The 18878-nt window shown below is 38.3% G+C and overlaps 1 protein-coding gene across 10 annotated transcripts in view; it reads right to left on the minus strand.

The window, feature by feature from the left end:
* Positions 1-18878, minus strand: part of KIF13A (kinesin family member 13A) — a 118633-nt gene that overhangs the window by 18311 nt on the left and 81444 nt on the right. For 4 of the 10 annotated variants that reach the window (XM_054190506.1, XM_054190503.1, XM_054190510.1 and 1 more), the window contains 13 exons: positions 18474-18596; positions 13786-13996; positions 8939-9101; positions 8142-8282; positions 6360-6509; positions 5687-5851; positions 4884-5057; positions 4191-4342; positions 3939-4071; positions 3676-3822; positions 2645-2683; positions 1220-1319; positions 1002-1128 (listed from right to left, as the gene is read on the minus strand). In XM_054190506.1, coding sequence (XP_054046481.1) covers positions 1002-1128; positions 1220-1319; positions 2645-2683; positions 3676-3822; positions 3939-4071; positions 4191-4342; positions 4884-5057; positions 5687-5851; positions 6360-6509; positions 8142-8282; positions 8939-9101; positions 13786-13996; positions 18474-18596 — 1825 coding nt within the window. The remainder of the gene's footprint in view (positions 1-1001; positions 1129-1219; positions 1320-2644; positions 2684-3675; positions 3823-3938; positions 4072-4190; positions 4343-4883; positions 5058-5686; positions 5852-6359; positions 6510-8141; positions 8283-8938; positions 9102-13785; positions 13997-18473; positions 18597-18878) is intronic. The other 6 variants (XM_054190508.1, XM_054190512.1, XM_054190504.1 and 3 more) reach the window with 5 other exon arrangements.

Here is an 18878-nt window from a genome sequence, read left to right on the forward strand (position 1 = left end):
CAAACTACTGTCAATAAGGAAGGCAAATACATACCTAAGATAATCTGGGCAAACAGATCTCCAAGATTCTTATTAACTGTAACCAATGACTAAACCTGTCAACATTCTGATGGACAATTTGAATGCTTATGTTGCACAGACAATGTTTTGTTTATTTACGTGTGCAGCTAAATGTAATGCTTTACCAAAACTTAATTCACACCACACAGCACGTTTCAGTTGTTGTGAGGATGGTAAGTTTTAAACATCTTTTTGTGTTTCTTATAAAGTTAACTGGTTGTAGTCATCTCATACATAAAGGTTAGCAACCTTTCAAACAACTGGATATGTAACTACTGACAAGGCATTAGCCTTTACATCAATAAATACACTTTTCTCTGCATGACCACAGCACATTTCAGGTGGATATGGGGGGGGAAAAAAGAGGGGAAGGAAATAGCATCACTATATCATTCACCTGAGGAAGAAGAGATATTAGGTATTATCAGAGATACCAGTGTACACTTGATCAGAGCCATATTGTCCACATATTCCCAATTCTAACATGTTGCATTTCTCATTTTTGCACGTCAGTTCCAATGATCTTCATTAAAATACAAATGTAAGTGAAATTAAATGAGGAACGAGAACACTTCCTTTAAAAAAATCATAAGTTCTTCCCTCCCCATTCCTTATCAATGAAATTATCATGTGTTCTACCATTCACTTTTGAACCACTTCTTTACTGAAAGGAGTCAAGCTACAGGATAACTCTCAGAATTTTGAAGAAGTGTAAAATGCTATGTTAAATTCAAAGGTAGCTTTCAAGATCTGAAAATTATCTCAAAGCTACTTTATGCAGTGTGTTAACTAAGCAAACGTTTCTTACATTCGAACCAGTACCTGACCTTCTAGCCTTCTACCAACTAAGTGTAATTGGTAGCATTACAAGAAAATGTAGAAAGTTCTAAAACATTCTCAGATTTTTACCTTGTAATGTGCAATGGTTTTACTGAACGTACCAATTTGCAGGGGCACCGGGAATTCCACTGCCTGGCGCTGGAACAAATACTGCATTCCTCTCTTCTGTCAGCCCTACCCACTGTTCAACCAGCCGGGCTTCCCGTTCTATATCATCCTCAGATTTTTCTACAGTGAGAGAGATTAATATTACATATGAGATACATTTTTCATGGTATAGGGAATAAAGTACTTATGACAGGGACTTCAAGCTTCAGACCTTGTTTATTGCTGATCTTTTGAATCTGCTCATCCAAGTACTCTCTGCGTTTTATCAATGCATCAGACCACCTTTCTCGTACACAGTTTAAATCTTCTTCCTAATATGGAAAGAGAAAACAAAGTTATAAGGCTATGTGGCTAAGATTAAAGGGCAGTGACTTTTGTGATAATTTCATCAGAATTGATATTAAACAGCTTGCATGATGCAGAAAACCTTTTTTCCCCCGATTGACATGCACACTGATTAAGTCCCTCATCACCCATGAATGGAAGCTTATTTGCTTTCAAGTCTGAAATTCCAACAGGAGGAAAAGAAAACGTGACTGCCTCAGTTACTGATCAGAATGATACACCATAAGGCTAATTACTCGCAGAAGTGGCAATCACACTTTGCAACAGCATATGGAATAGGAAAAACAGGTATCATCAGTGGATCATAAGTTCTCCTGAAGATTAGACAGGTCAGTATGCCCTCAAACCTGCACAAAATTCCATTGCTAGCAGCTGCTATCAGTGCAATTAGGAGATTTCTCATGCAAACAAAACCCGTCATGCAATCATGCTTTGTGGTATCACAGAAAATTTGGTTCGTTCTTCTCTGTGATAAGTCAGGAAGCGCATAAACAGCCCGCAAGAAGTTAGTACCTAACTGGTATCTTTGAGATTGCTGTAAAACCTAATACATTATCTTAAGGGATGTCAGCATTCTCACCTAACTGGTTTTACATCTGTAAAGCTGCCTACTAGAAATAAGACTTCCATGTAGAGATCTGTAATGCATTTTATTTTTTTAGGCATTTCCTCTTTTGCCCTTTGTCGCCTTTTAAATGATTCTTGTGTTATGCTTTCGAAACTCTGACTGTCTTGTATTTACTTATCACACAAAAAGCCAGGCTCAAGGTTTGTTTCTGCAGAGATAAAAAAAATTGCTTCACTGAAGCTTCTGTATTCCCCACGCTCGCATCCTCCCCTCTCTCTCCCACTAGCATTTCAGAACACCGCACAATTTAAAAGGTTACGATGTTTTCCTTAGAAAACAAACAAAAACCTCCATGCTATATAATTTGGTTTGGAAAGATGCCTGCAACTGCAGGTGCTTGTTCTTTTCCCTATGATATTCACTGGAAACTGTTTTCATTCTAAATTAAAGCTTCTAGGCTTTTATACACATAGCAATTCCTGTAGCCAGTTAGGAGAGCTGACTGCTGAGTACTAGAGAAGAGAGCACACTGCAAGAGGATAAAGTCACAAGGTAAACTGAAATAGCAATGTTTCATAGCCCAGGTAGCCTCTTAAATGCACAGCATATATATATTTCCAAGCCGCTTTTGCTTGCTCCAGTATGCTTGTTCATTTGAAAGTTGCTGGCTATTAGCATTAGCTGTGCCCCATGCCAGAGGATTGACAGCAACAGCAGCAATACCTGGTAACTATCCATATCACCACCATCATCCTCCTCCTTCTGGTAGGAGAAAATAAATTTTGTAAAACACAAAAGAACATGCATTTCTCTCAACAGAAACTCACACAAATACCCCAAAACACAAATACAAACATTTCTGCCACAAACAAACTTGTAAAATGTTAAAATTACAACATTCAAATAACCGAAGTCTTATTAACAGGTAGAAACAGATCTTTTTTTTCATTACAGACTAGAGCATCTCATCCATGATTTGTGTATTAGTGAATATATTTATTAAAAAAATTTATCATAGAATACAGTGCCAGAAAAAGGACTGAGCAAGCCTGTCACCCATCTCCATGTTTTACAGTTTCATCTGTATTTAAGGCAATAATTACTTGTGGTTCTGAATGCAACGCTTCTGACAAAAGGCACCTCGCTTCCCTGGGTGGCCCATTCCATTTATTCTTTGCCATCACTGTTGAAAGCATGTTTTATTTTCCAACATGAATTTGTCCAGTATTGGTTTGAAGCCATTTATACTTCTTAAAAACTTTTTCTCCTAAATCAAATAGCCCTTTCACATTCAGTGATGGCTATTTCTGATTCTGATGAAGTAACAGTCCCGTCCTTTTTGAAAAGATAAACAGTATTTTCACTATAAGACATTTTCTCTGTTAATTTTCTTTTTTTTCTTCCCCTCAACTTTCACCATCCTTGCAAGGGAGGGAAACTAATGGAGCTAGGAATCTACTATTAATCACCTCTACACGTAAAGGTAAAAACAATTTCCATATTGCTCCTGTTTTGTGTATACTCAAACACCACACTTGTCTCTTTATCAGTTATACAGTAAGTTATAAGCAAAAAAAGCAGATTTAGCACCATATGCTCACATCATACATATTAGCATCAAACACATGCAAAACTGCAAAATTACAATATCACGTCTAAGGTCCCTTATGGAACTATGTTGGGCTGGCTCTAAAACAGCAGAACAAACCCAAAAAAACTGTATAAACCAACACATGAAAAAACAACTGTCTTACCTGGTAGCTGTCCAAGCCCCTTTGCAGTTTGGTTGACCTGGCAGTCACACCACCTACAGAGACTGAAAGAATTGCTTCTACCATGAGAGGCAACGTTCCCGAATGTTGTACGGGTTTCACTGTCACCTGAACTCTGCGGGAATGACCCTGAACAGGTAATTTGAGAGAACAAAAGAAAGACAGAGAGAAAATCAGAGAGAAACTAAGAATAAAATTAAGTATCAATTTAAGCACAAATAAGAAGACAGGGAAAAGATACGTACCTGCCTAAGCTGGAAAATCCCCCCTGTGTTCACATCTTTTGCCTGATGGAGTTCAACTGCAGTATATTCTCCCATCTCATTCAATTCTTGTATGGAAATCCACATTTCTATTCTTCGAGTTACTTCATTCCACCTAAAAAGACATCCCCACAAAAACCAATGGTTGCCTCACTAAACTATATTTTGTGCACCACAAGTATGAGAAAGACTCTGGAAAGCTGATGGAAACATTCACGTGTAATTTTTTTGTACCTGTCTCTCAATGTCCTAGTTTTAGCATGAAGAGAATCAACTTCCCAAACAGAGCTGCCATTGCCAGTACATCTGTGACCCCACACCTCAATAGCAAGAGCTCCTTCTGAAATGAACTCCAAAAACTCCTCTGTGACATTCACCACGTAGTCCTGGCAATGAGAAAAACAAATCACATCCAATCACATGACATAATTGTACCTCCTCAACTAGTTTTTATGACACACCAAACAACTACCTACCTGCATGGTAAAACCACAGTTTGGATCATAAAGCTCAACTCTGGTCAAGAAAGTTGTGAAACATATCATCTCAGCAATTCCTGCTTCTGCATACCGCATTTCATGCTTTGAAACTTTCCATAAGAACAATGTCACAGCTCAAATGATCTTTAAGTTACTGAGCGTACCAAACAAGCATATAAGATGTCATTATATAAACTATAGTTTCCCCCATGCTTTATAGATGACATCTGAATTTAACAGACTAATTAAAAGATTTTTTTCATTTTACTGCATTTTGAAGACGTGATGAAGTGAAATAATATGGCATGCTAAAGTACAGTTAGAAGTTATTAGTTAAATGACTTGATTCCTTCCTCCTTCCCCCAGCGAAACAAGGCTCAAATTCTAAAAAGCTTATCTCAAACATACCATCCTCCCTGTAACACTACTTCATAATAAAAATAGTTACCTTACAGTGAGAGAAGGTCACTGTAAAGTGAGCATCCTTGCTCTGAGGTGAAGGCACATCTGGATCTACCACTGGTGCCACCACTGTTGACTCACATTGATCCCAAAATGTATATTGACAAAAGACAAAGTTGGAGAGATTAGGTGGTAGTCCGGTTGCTTCTTTTATTTTTACCTGAGGAGACAAAACAGATGTTCTCATGAATACGATTTGTTTCTTCTTCAATTGTAAATTGTTCAAAAACTAACTATTTAAACCAAAAGTACCAACAGCCAAGAAGAACTTTTTAAAGGACACTTCCAATTGCTTTCTAAGGATGTCTCTATTTAGGAAATCTGTATTTTGCATATAGAGACATGCAGATGCAAGGAAAGCAGTTACATGCATTTAAGTAGCCCACCCACGTACATGTTTTCTTTGCGGAAGCTGGTAAGTTCAAGTGGAGAATGAAGCACTTCATGACAGAAGAAATGAAATCCAGACTCCACTCATAGATCCCACAGTAGATGATCAAACAAACCATAGGAGATGGTTACACGGACAAACTATTTCCCCTTCTGTGTCTGCCAAGGACAGTCCTTGTAACATCAGTATTTATGATGTAGACCTGCATATACTAGAAACTCATGTGAATTAATTCAGCCACTGGCAACCAGCACCAGTGAGACTGGCCTACACCGAAATGGAACAGAAGAAGCCTCTCTTTAGAGAATTTTAAGCAAGCAATAGCCTACACAGTGTATTACTTCACATCAGACCAACTACATAGTTCTGAAACTGTTAACTTCATCACATGTTCTCACCCTGCAGGAGAGCTTTTTTGCTCTATGAATAATTTCTCCATTGTTATCCATGACTTCCAGACTCCCACTCTCACTGGAGTTCTCAGATGAGTCATCTCCTTCTACTACGCGTTCTGGGACAGACCCAGTGACTCGCATAACTTCAACGTGCAACCGTCCTGCAACCTAAAGCAAGACAAATACCATGAACCCGTGCACAAGGGACTTAAGAACATTAAGATGGTAAATCTAACTCTAGGTGTGCAGAAGCAGAACTGAACAGCTCTCAACCACCAAACAAAAAGCAACAATGTCAAAAAAAAAGAGAAAAAAGGAACAGAAAAATAACTATATGTATGCAGAACTTTCTAATTCACACACAACAGAAAACGCATAGAGTGTCATGACTGTACATCAGAACCTTAATATGCTGGGTTTTTGCTCAGTTACCTACATCGACACTATGAATTTTATTCTACTATTTTACTAGTTGAGCAATTGTAAACAATTAAACAGAAAACATACATAGCAATTTGCAAAACACTTATTCACTGGGAAACAAGACATTAAACATTGTTTGCTTGTTAAAAAAAAAAAAAAAATCGGTGTACGTTAGACACAAAGCCATGTTACCCCCCGCAGGTATGTATGGGCGCGCAGGTGTGCCCAGCCCGCTGTACGTCTTTGGCTTTACCTCCCCCTGCTGACTGATGATGGGCACAGCGTACTGCAGCTTCACGTCATAGAAGAGGCACTCCAAAAACACATTGGCGACACCAATTAAGTTGTGATTCTCTTGCGCTTCGTAAAAAGGATCACCTCTTTTGCCAATCAGCTTCCTTATCTGTTTTAAAGGTCGTAAAAGTCATATAAAAAAAACTGTAAGCGTGGGAACACAAGATCAAATAACAACATAGTATAAGATCACGGCACAATAATTAAGTCTCTACCAATCGTTTCTGTTCCTTCCTGTTACACAAGTAGAAAAGGTACTATGAACATATCACAAATCTGAAATGAAATCTTTGAGATGAGACATTATACAATCCTCTCTTTAGTATGGGATATAGTCATATGATGACCTACATTTTTTAGTGATGTCAAGACAAAGCAGATTTTACCATGAGCAAGCACAGTAGCCATTGATTTCAAGAAGTTTCACCTTACTTTTCTGCTCTGTTTACACTTTTTAAATGAGGACAAATCATCCCCAGGTTGAATAGCTGGTCTGGCTGCTGGGTACAACTACAATGGCAAAAGGGAAGATGCAGAATGACTCCCGTTTTAAGCCTACAATTGTTCTTCTGACTCCCACAGAACTGAGATCACATCTGCAGCATTTTCTACGCCAATACCCCATATACAGCCACAAAGAATTCATGCAGGTTCCTAGCACAATATGCACTCCTCAGCGGACTTGTCAGCTCCTTCCCTTCTCCTTCGTCTTCAACACATGCATTTGACCTACGTGTTTCTATGTAGCACATAGACCACATGCATTATGGATGACATAGGTCATGGCAAGGACGATCCTGGCTCAGGCAGACATATTAATGTATTCAAAGGATGTGCTATCAATTCTTACTAAAGTCAGCAGCAAAATCATCGTTGTCTTCAACAGGCACAGATGAAGTGCTTGACTTCCCCTGTGTTATGATTTTAGAGATTCCCATTGTCCCGTCCAAGGCATGTAACAAAGGCACAACAGCTGTTCAAACATATTTGAGAATGATTCTTGACACAAGTCATTTAGGTGCTTCCTATCAGCCACAAGACAGCAAGATATACTTCCTACGCAGTTCTACCTGGATACCTAGAGGACACCTTCTGGAACACCGAACCTCATATCTATCTCTTGCCAGTTAACAAGCACACTTTTGACAAGTGTCACACTTATTTGCCAAGGTTAATGTACTATTAAAATTATCAGGAAATGCCACTTAGTTTTCATGGAGATACTGATGTTGACTAAGTGCCTTCAGTTGATTTCCTCACCACTTTAAGGTTGGGGGACATACAAATGAGTATTTCACATTTTAAGATCAAGTTCTACCCCACTACTATGCTCTGCACCTTGAGTGTATCTAAGCAGCATCTTTGCTAGTTTTGATACTTACCACAATTTAATAATTTTATTTCTAATACAGTTTTCCTGCTTCTATTCAGAGCCTGTGCCTATCTGCATGGCACCTATATTATGCGAGGTAAACTCTTAGTGGCATCATGAGTCACTATCTCAACACAATTATATCTGACCTCAGCACATTTATACCTGAGAATGCAAGTGAGGATAGGACATAGCTGTGCTTTATTATGCATGGGCATTTTGAGTATTTAGTATTATTCATAGTTCAAAAAAATATCACAATACTGTACCCTTTCATAGACAAAGTCATTGCACTTGATCTGTACACTATATTAAAAGGGGTTAAAACAAACTCCATCTCTGATCGCTTTCAGAAAATCTACACAATACCTCAGGAATTTTCTCCTTCCACTCTTGATAGAGGTCTCTCATGTCAATCAATTTGTTCTCTAGTTTCTCGATAGTCCACACTTGAGTACCTCTTCCTTTTCTTCTCACTTGAATAGCAGGCTCGCTTACTATTGCGCCCCTCTAAATCAGAGGAAAAAATAATCACTGCAGGAAAGGTGCGTGTAAGTAGTTTAATTCTTCACTCAAACTGCATTCCTAAAACAGAATCAAATACAGAACATGCAGCTTCTCTCTGCATGCCAGCCATACTATCTCTGTCCTCAAACACAGCACACCCTATACATCTCTGAGGATCCTGACCTCTTTGTCCTTCTCAGACAACTTCTATTCACACAGGAACATTAACACTCTCAATCAAACCACATATGACAAGCACATTATCCTAATTGCTATCATTATATTTACAGCAGGCACTACAACTAGAAAACCCTCAAGACAAAAAAAACGTAGGCATCTAATAAAAACTGGTAATTTTTGCAAACAACTAAAATGCAGGTTTTACAGCAATAGAACACAGATGTCTGTTCACAAACCACATGCACATATGGTGATCATACACTTGAAAGAACAGCAAGAGCCATACTTAATGCCACGTTCTCATTTTTATTTATAATTATGCACTTTCAATATATTAAAGTCAGATAGTACCCATATTTTGCTTATGCACAATCTAACAAAAGTAACATTTTGTGGCCTCAAATTAGATATTATATACATCTACATATTTTAGATTAGCCATAAAACTACAATTTTCTAGCATTCTTTGCTGTCATTACCTTTTTGTTGGCACTGAGGTTTTCAGCAGGGATCTGAAGTGTTACTTGATAATCTGTTAGCTTACTCATTTCTTCTGCTAAGAAGTTTGCTTCTCTCACCAGCGTATTTGCCTTTACTATCTGCTCTCGAAGTTTAGCCAGGCTCTGTCGAAACAATTCATCCCTGTGGTGCAGTAGGTAACATGAAAAATACACAGATACCTATTTCTAATATTGGAAAGCTGCAAATAGAGTTGCTAACAAAGACTTTTCTGAAACAAGTTTAAGAAAAAATGTTGTATAGCACTATGTCAGCAAACATGAAACAGCGTCAGACCATTTTACTGAGGAAATGCAGTGATCACGTATTAAACAAACGTACCACTTTTGAGATAAGTCTAGCACAGTAATGCCCAAATAAAAGGGCACAGTACAGTAGGAGTTGTTACAGTGATGATTTGTTAAAAGCCCTAGGGACATTCCTAATTTTCAAGAAATGAAATAATTGCAGTTGTCTTTGTCTTTAATCTGGAGTCCTGTTCCACAGGAACTACCAGCCCCAACATGTGAGACTTATCTAGATAAAACCTGCTTTTCCTCAGATCGTGATGATGGAACCTGCAATCACTGCAGGCCAAAGCTTTACATTACAGCTAGGGCTCTGCAGTGCTACAGACCCTCAGACCTCCCCTCTATACACTTAAACCATCTCAAATGTACACATTAAAAAAAAAAATATTAAAAATTTTAAGTCCTATATACCTGAAGTACCTTTTAAGTAATAGAGGAATGAGCACAGGTTAAAGCTCGTGCACTCCGTACAGTTAACAGCTTCTGGAAAAATTCCAAAAAGGTTTCTAAGGCCTGTCTAAGCAAATCTGTTCTAACCCAACACCTGGCAAACCTGCTGTGACACATACTATACCTCCACCTCCGATACTAAGATACGCACTCTACCTGGGATTCTTGTCTTTAAATTGCCATTTAAAAGTATCACGATTATCCTCTGAGCAAATGCGAAGTCCTCCTTTCTTTGTAATCCCAACAGTACTTACTGCATCTCATAATCTTCATAAAACTCAAGATCAAACTTCAGATATTTCAGTGACCAGCACTCCCCTGTATGATTTTTTAGCTTTTCTATGCAAAGCCCTACTGAAACACAGTACGCATTGTGCGCATATACACTTCTAATTTCTACAAAATACATTACATTACAGACATCATAGGAGGAACAAGTAAACTTATGTTCCTTGCTGTGAATACAGGCAAGTTTGCCTATTTGCCTTTATTCAGATAAGCTCAGATCTTTTGTATGTATGTATAGTAGAAGCCACAAACAACTGTTAATATGCCTTTCAGCCCCTGACAGAATTCTTCATGAATAGATAGCTCTTTTCAAAATATCCCAAATAACAGCCTGGGTAATTCAAATTGCACTCTGTTGGTTCCCTGATACCAAAGTGGTAAACAACCAGCAGTGTTAGAAGCAGCCCTGAATTTTAGTGCCTTCAACATGCTAAAACATGCAGCTTTGTGTCTCTCCCCTATCTAGCCTAAGTTTGCAACAGAGGTGGGTTTTGTTAGATCTTAAAGAGCTGCTACTATCAGTGGACTTTTAGTCCACTTCCTCCATATCTGCTCCTGGCGTTACACGGGAAATTCCTTTCCCTCTGCCTCTTGCTTCTGTTGTCCAGGCCATCGAGATTAAACGAGCAATCCCAGACCACGGGAGTGACACATTCTGCAAACAGCTATAATTTTGGATTCACCCAGAAAATGAAGGTAGAGTCAAGAATTAGTCACTAAATAGTACTTAATACTGAGAGTGCATTAGACCTGCAACCACCGCGAGACAGCTGCCTGGCTTGAGAAACAGAAGGCAGCTTTGATCTGTAAGTGCTGTAAGAACCATGGGATTCAGCTACAGCCAGTCCCTTCCTTGATCCAGGAAACTGGCATCTGGCGAGCTGTTTGGGGAGGCTCCCACACTGATCTTGTCTTAGCTAGATCCTTGAAAAAGGAATGGTTTAAGACTGTAAGGAGGACTTATGAGTAACTCAACCAATTACTATGGGCAGTTCTCACGACAGTTGCATTCCTCTGTATATAGCTGTGCCAGCACCCTTCCAGAAACTCCAGCAAAAAAAAAAGTTTCAGATAGGATTTCTTAATTCTTACTACACAAGACATATGACAAGCTCCATCAGGATATTAACCAAAGCAAATACCCACTGAACAGGAAATTCTGAAACAATTATTTAAGCCAGACAAGGGAAACTTACATCTGACACTCACGAGGTGTCACTGCAAGTCTCTGGCATTCTTAATGCCAGGTACAGAAAATGCTGAGCTAAACCTCTGGTCCAGTACACCACCACCCCTCCACACTCCGACAAATTAAATTTGTTGAAAGTTACAATGGGTTAACTTTATGCCAACAGGTTTTAACACCGGGTCAGGTGTCATCTGTCCTTCCATAGTCAGCACAAAGCCAGAATAAACTCTGTGCAACGTGTTCTAGCTGATATGACAGATAGAACCACGTGCCTGCATCTGATACCTATCAAATTCATCTTGCTGGTTGATCCAGTAGAGCTCAGCTTCATTTGCAGTGGCCACAGAGCAACAGCTAAAACTTCACTAATCAAATCCCGTACAACCTGGACACTTGGCTCTTTTGCACGTTCTTCACAACCAGTGTTCCCAGTTTTTCCTGCATTTCTTGCCCTCTGGCCAGTTGGCTGGTAAAACCCTCTCAGCACCACGTTACCATGCTTTTACAGCAGAAATCCCTCAAAGATTTTTTTTTCTTGTTTCTTTTTTAAGAAGATTCCATTTTTTCCCCTTTTTTTCAGAAGCCCAAACCTCTTTTAGAATTATAAATAAATAAAAAAATATACCTCAGAGGATCTTCTGGAGGACAGGAAACTGATAATTAGTTCTTCCAGAAAACTGTTTATTTGATGCCATGCCACCAAAACATTATCAGACTCCTTGCTGATCACAACGAAAAGCCTCCATGCTCCTCTTTTGTACAACACAGCAAAGCACAGACTTCAGGTAGTTAAACAGTTATATAGAGTAAAGCATTCACCCATGCAATCCAGAGGCAAAAATGCTTGTTCAATGCACAGCTCCTCCTAAGAGACATCTAACAACTACCGAGAAGAGAAGGCTGGCAGAACACCTAGCCTTGATATCACTCCAGATTCTCCTTTTTTATGTCATTCCATGGTTGTGGTGGTTGGTTTATTTTAAGTTGATCACAATTACAATTTTTTCTTCTCAGCTCTCAAGGACAGGCAGAAAGTTTTTGCTACTTCCTTTTCCCTTCTGTTGCATCTTCCCTTGCCAGTAAGCCCAGTTCTCTGCTGCTGAAAGGGTTATCACTGATTTTTTGATGGCCTCGCTGTGCTCAAAACAGTTCTGAATAGCAATGATTCCAGCAAGCGCATTTCTTATTTTGCGCTCCTTCTGCAGCCCTAAAAGAGTCTGCAAATCCCAACAATGACTCTGCAATGCTTTACATTCAGTTCCCAATAATTCTGGTTTTAGCTCTTACAGGGGCAAACAATTATTTTAATTAAAGTTTAAACACAGCACCACTACTCTGTATGCTTGCCATGGAAAACATTCTAGTCATTGCTGGTGAATGGGTCAACAGTTTGTTATTTCTTTAGGTTTTTTTTTCCCAGGCCAAACTGGGCAGAAATTATAAAACAAAACCTTGCACAAAAACTAAACCAAGATCTGTTCTGTTCTATTTCTAACACTCTGAAGTTGAAAGCTGCAATACAATCGTGGCTATCTTTATTAGGATCCTCTTGTACATGGATTTATTTTTTTTTTAAATGGTGGAGAACAAGCAAAAATAATCAAAATAGGAAAGAGCACTCAAATTCACTACATATAGAAAAAAGGCTGAGTGAATAATGAAGCTTCTGCTTTAAAAGAAAATAGATTTAAAAGAAATCTACAAGAAACCTGTGAGTGAATCTAGTAATTCTTCCTGCTGAATTAACCCAATGACAGAATACTCATTTGTATGCCGAAAACCTAAATCATCTTGGTTGCTGGCCCTAGAACTTCTCTCCATGAAGTTGACTTCCTTTGCTCCCCAATGATACTAAGAACAAGCTTCTCTCATTGTCAAGATGCAAACACACACGTGCTGCTTAAGCTCTGCTCACATCTTCCTAGTCTGCTTTTTTAACAATCCCTGCAAATCTCTCGATGATCTTTCACCAAGGCTGCATTCAGGTGCCACACTACTCCTTTGCAAAGAGGCAAGCCTCATGGCAAGCCTTTTACTTCCTAAATAGCTCAAAGATACTCTATTTGACTATTCTGCAGTTATCAAACTCTTCTAAAGCTGGGCTTAGTTTTAGAGACACATACACAGAACATTTAAGGACTCCCATTTTCTGTATTTTTTTTTAATGGTTTGCTCTCACTATATACTCTCAACACACAATACTCCTTAATGGACTCCTTAGCCTGAGTTGACAAATTTACCTCTGTGCTATCCTTTTTTCCTTTCCAGAACTAACTTAAATAATAATTGCTAAACCAAACATTTCAGAAGCCCTTTTCTATTTTAAAAAACAAAAAAAAAAGGCTATAATGTTGATCAATAAAAGCTAAGTTCTCATTTCATCTGTGTGTTAAATCACACAGGAAGATTTTGTACGCACATTATGCATCAGAACTTAGTCCTAAATGAAATGCTAACACTTTTGGTGGAGGCAGATCTTGTACTGCACGTCAACTCCACCAAAATATATTATCAGTTTCTGACAGACAGTTAGAGTCTCATCTTTCACCCTTTGTAGTTCTTATAATTCCTTTAACTCCAGTATTCTCACCTCTCTTCTGTCCAGAGATTTACTTTCTGCTGTGCAGTCTGTGCAGTGTAGGAGAGTCTGTCGCTGCCATGCTGATGCTGCCTTTCTGGAGAGAGCTGCTGCCGCAGCAGCTCTAACTCACGTTCATACATCAGCCGCTGCTCCTCAAGAGCACTCCGCTTCTCTTCCAAGTACTGTTTCTCCAAGATCTGGACCACATTTTGTACTGGGTCTAAAAAGAAAAGGAAACAAAAAAAAAAAAGGAAGAAAAAAACCACAGAAAAGTGAGAAAATGCCATTTCAGCTCTACAGAACACTCATTATTTATTTGGTAACAGTCATCACATATCCCAGAGTCGCTGCAAACACAAGATGGCCACTGCCCCCCAAAACAGCCAAGAAATTAAATATTGCATTAAGTAAATAAATCCAAACAAGAAAAAAAAATATGGCATGCAAAGAGGCTAGAATAATGGTTAAGACCCTTGTCTACTGCATACTTCGGTATTGGGAAGTTATAATATGTTCCAGGATCCCAGTAGGAAAAAAAGAATAGATGGAAAAGGGAACAAATTAATAAGAAGAAAACAAAGCAAAATACAAGGGAAAATGATGTTAACCAGAGAAGGAAATTATTTAAGGAAGTAAAAAGCAATTTACTTTCTCCATTCTGGCAGAGAATGAAACATGCTGGAAAGCTGCAGGAGAAAACTGAGACAAACAAATGGACTGACTCATCACACATTGCACTGCACCGAAGCGGTTCACAGCACTGAAACAGGCAAAGTACATTCTGGAAGTGACTTCTGCATTTAGCTTTACAAACCACATTTCTTCTTAGTATCAACCCAGAACGAATATCCATTTGGATATTCTATCCTGAAATAACAACTGCTTATGTCAATTAGCTACAGTTAAACCTAAATTGCATTCAAATTAAAGAAACATTACTCTGTCTGTTCCTGTGTTTAGGTTCAATGCTCTGAAATAGCAATTAAATGGAATAAGCTCCCTCTATATACTACCAGTATATATCTGCTTCATGTATGTACATCTGACAGCTTAAACAGAGCAAAAAAAGTGGTTTGACAGAGGAGCAATCTAGATGAATACCTGAGTGACAGCACATCACCTCACAGATTGCTGATTCTGTACATCAGAAGGGGAAGGGAGAGGGGGAAGTTCCATAGCTGGCGTAGTGGAATATTAGGGTAAGTACCGTAGCAAGTTTAGGACATGCCAGGATTTTCAAATGCAAAAAACTTCATCTTTGAAACAATTGTTTGTGACACCTCTTGCATTTTGCAAATATTAAAAAAAAACCAAAAAACCCCCAAAAAAAACAAAACCCAAAAAACCAAAGAGCTGCTGTGACACTTAAGGATGACAGTCTGTCACAAAGGAGGGAGAAAAATAAACCTAGATTTAATTACACTGTCCCACTTTGGAACTAGAGGTGTGCTTCTCCAAAAAAACCACAACCGAACATGTTGGTGTGATTTAGTTATGAACCATCTTGCCCTCACTACCAAAACCCAGTCCTGTAAGATTTTGCACAAGTGTTCCTGATACTACAATGCTACATGAAAACACAATAAGATTTGGGTTACTGTAGCATGCAACAGAGGAATCATATGAAAGGTTCTGCAGGTTTTTCATAAGCAGTAGTGTATGTTGGTCACCATAACATGCACGTACACTCTCCCAAAACCCACATCCCTTGTATCTTCACAAACAAATGTGTTATTACTGTATTCAGCAATATAGAATAACTTAGTACGTACTAGAACTACTGAGACCAATTTTGCTAAAGATAATCCAACTCACTGTCTGTGATTTTGACGTACACGACTATTTAGGCAAGTCATTTTATAAAACAAATCCTTCCTATTATAAATGTCAGAGGAGCAAACAGGATCTCCAGGGTTCTGTTGTTACAGTGGGTTTGTATTTACCTCTCGGCATCCTTATTTGAAATATTAAGACTGACATAAAGCATATTTTCAGTTTTAGCAGAAAACAAAGACTAATGCAAGTTGCTACTGTGGCCCTACCCTTATCCAGGGAAGAAATCACTGGGTTCATGCAAAGGCATCATAAAATACCACCACAATGGTAACTATAAAGCACAAAGTTAAAAATCAGTCAGCATAAATAGCAACCAAATAGCAAAACAGTGAAGCATAGAAGTGTCTTAAAATAACCAGAAATATTAATTTTTAGTACACGACATTCTCAGAAAAACAGTTAGCTATTTTTAGCTTTTAAACAGACAGTGCAACAAAAACAACTGACTGAACCAAGTTCTAATATTCTGGACTACAAACCAAGTTATTCATGTTGATCTGCATCATCCTCCTCCTCCTAACTTCTCCAGATAATACCAGAATTACCTTCACATACAAAGGTTTTACTGGATAATCCCTAAAATTGTTTTCATTATGTGAAGAATGGTTGAGAAATCAGGTATTATGCAGAAGATACAGAAGAGGCATGGAAGAAATTAAAGCCCTCTATTGTGTTTGCAAACACAGGAAATGAATCTAAGGCTGACTCATTAAGACAAGACTTTCCTAAACTGCTCAAAGACCAGCTCTGAGTTCAGGGAGCAGATTTCCTTGATACAAGTGACTTAATACAGATTTCCTTAATACAAATTCCAGGCACATATATTTACAGGTTCACAGCCACCACAAGATCAAATATTTGGAAACATGTAAAATATTTGGAATGAGATGCAAGAGTCTAGTCTAAAAATTCCTCATTTAAACGAAAGCCATTACTGTTGGGGGGGGGGGGGGGGGGGAAGTATTTGCTTGTATTGAAATGCAAAAGGAAAATCTCCACTCTTAGAAAAGTCTTCAATTTAACTTTTGAAAGACTTTACACAGAAACTCCCAAGCCTTTCACAGTGAAAAAGCAAAATATGGTGTGAATAATAAACATCTAGTTAGAAGATTAAAAAATAAAGTCAAGTTTTTCACAATTCAGAAGAACTACAATAGTGTTTAAGTTAGATTTAAACACCATGTTCCACAATTTTGGATTTCTCATACAAAGTCAAATAAATTAGGGAAGATTCTACCCAAAACCTGCCAAATGCACAGCAAATTCCATACTGTGTTAAAAGGCCCAGGTCCCAATCTTTTACATATATATATATATATATATATATATATATATATATATACGTGACGAGTTCAATGGCCCTGAGAAGACTGCTCGTATGCAGTTAATCCTCTGCAAAATGTTAGAATGTTAACACTGAACCAGAAGAAGGTACTTTCTCCATACGATGAAGAGCATTTACTACCTTGCTGCAATGTCACTTAATTCACATCTGGAACCTGTTAATCCAGTAACAACAATGCTGAATTAATTCCTTAAGATTTCATGTAAGTGCATTTTTCTAAACAAGTGGGAAGAAGATTATGACACAGGCTGCTTTGCTAAGTTTCATCAAAATCCCCATCCCCAGCCGTAACAACAGTTTTGTTTGCTTAAATGAGAAGCTGGGTAACCTAATCACATTGTTTACATAACCACTGCACCCTATACAAGAATAAAGTAAACTTCTTTGCTGCATTCTGTGTTTGACCAACATCACAAATTAGCAGTACAAAGCTGATCTGACAGAATCCCACAAAGAAAGTTAACAGGCTGAAGGGACGAAAGAATCTGCATGTTTTCTTTACAGCTGTTTTCAAAGCTACACATTTTCTTCAGAGCTTCTCTGGAGCCGGATGCAGTATGTGACACTTCTGTACTGGTTAAATGCTATAAAAACAAATGTGCTTGCGCTCTGGAGAAGCTAGGCTATTTATCTAAAGAAGGTTACTGTTCTCAAAAAGATCAAGGGGGAAAAAAAACCCAAAACCTCTTGCTTTGGGCTATATCAATACATGCCTATAAAATAATTATCTGATGAAATTTTTAAAATACCCCTTTATACCCACCTAGGGTTTCTCCAGAGAATACAAATAGAATTAATTGTCTTCAGTTATCTAGTTATTTCTTCTTCCTGACCTGTATTTATTTTTCATTTTAAGGAAGAATAAATAAATGGTATTGCAACAAAGCTGCTTTACTTCTTACACAGCAAACTGGAAGCCTGTGAGCAAAACTGTATTTTAACTATACCATTGAGAAGAACAGAACCTGGAAGCACTAGCTGGCTTCCAATCAAAAGACCAGCCGATGATCCTCACAGTCACTTGGTTTTGTCAGGGCTTTATTATCACCTACTACTCCAACTTAGTGAAGCAACACCTACGTGGCAGGGGGCAGAAGAGACAAGAAGCAGAAAAATTGGGTTCTGATGCCTCTGAAACTGTGCAACGTGTATGACTGCTAACACTTGCTGTGCCTTAGAAAGTATTCTAAAGAAACAGCGAGGTCTGCACTGCACACAGCAAAGACACAGAAAACAACCGACCAAGACAAAAATCAGCCTGGATCACAACCAAAAAAGCCTACTGAACTAAAATGTTAAAACACTTGAAATATTGTGAAGAATCATTTCCATCAGCTAGATAACAACACAAGAAAAGCAAAAAATGTGCCCCCCCCCGCCCCCTTCAAAGAACACTGACTCATTGTAGACTGCTACAGTTTAGTCAAATCCCGGTTAGTGACAAGCAGATCAAGCATCAATTAATGCTTTCAAATTTCTCCAGCAGTCTCATGCATGAGCCAATCAAGTTCAAAACCTTTGTCCCAGTTTTGGCACAGATACGGGATGGTCTGAGGCCTTAAGACAGGCAACAGAATCTTCACGAGGGACGACAACACTGAAGACCACCAGGATGGCAAATTCATCTGAAATTCATCTCCTGGTACGAGTGAACCATAATGAGAATATTTCTGTTATCAAACAGTAATTTCACATCAACTTAAATGATCTGACCCTGTTACTCACTCACACAAGAAATCCCATTAAAATCAAATTGTAAAAAAGTTGCTAACTCTTGCTAGAACATTATGCATATGAAACCATCATGCTCTATTCAACAGTAAGACAGAGAAAGTTAAAGAGGAAACCAAGAAAAAAAAGTAAATACTGTATTTCAACAAGTAAACCACAGCAAACAATGGAAATACTGCGAAGATATGAA

Source organism: Rissa tridactyla, chromosome 2, assembly GCF_028500815.1.
Source record: "Rissa tridactyla isolate bRisTri1 chromosome 2, bRisTri1.patW.cur.20221130, whole genome shotgun sequence".
Lineage (NCBI taxonomy): Eukaryota > Metazoa > Chordata > Aves > Charadriiformes > Laridae > Rissa > Rissa tridactyla.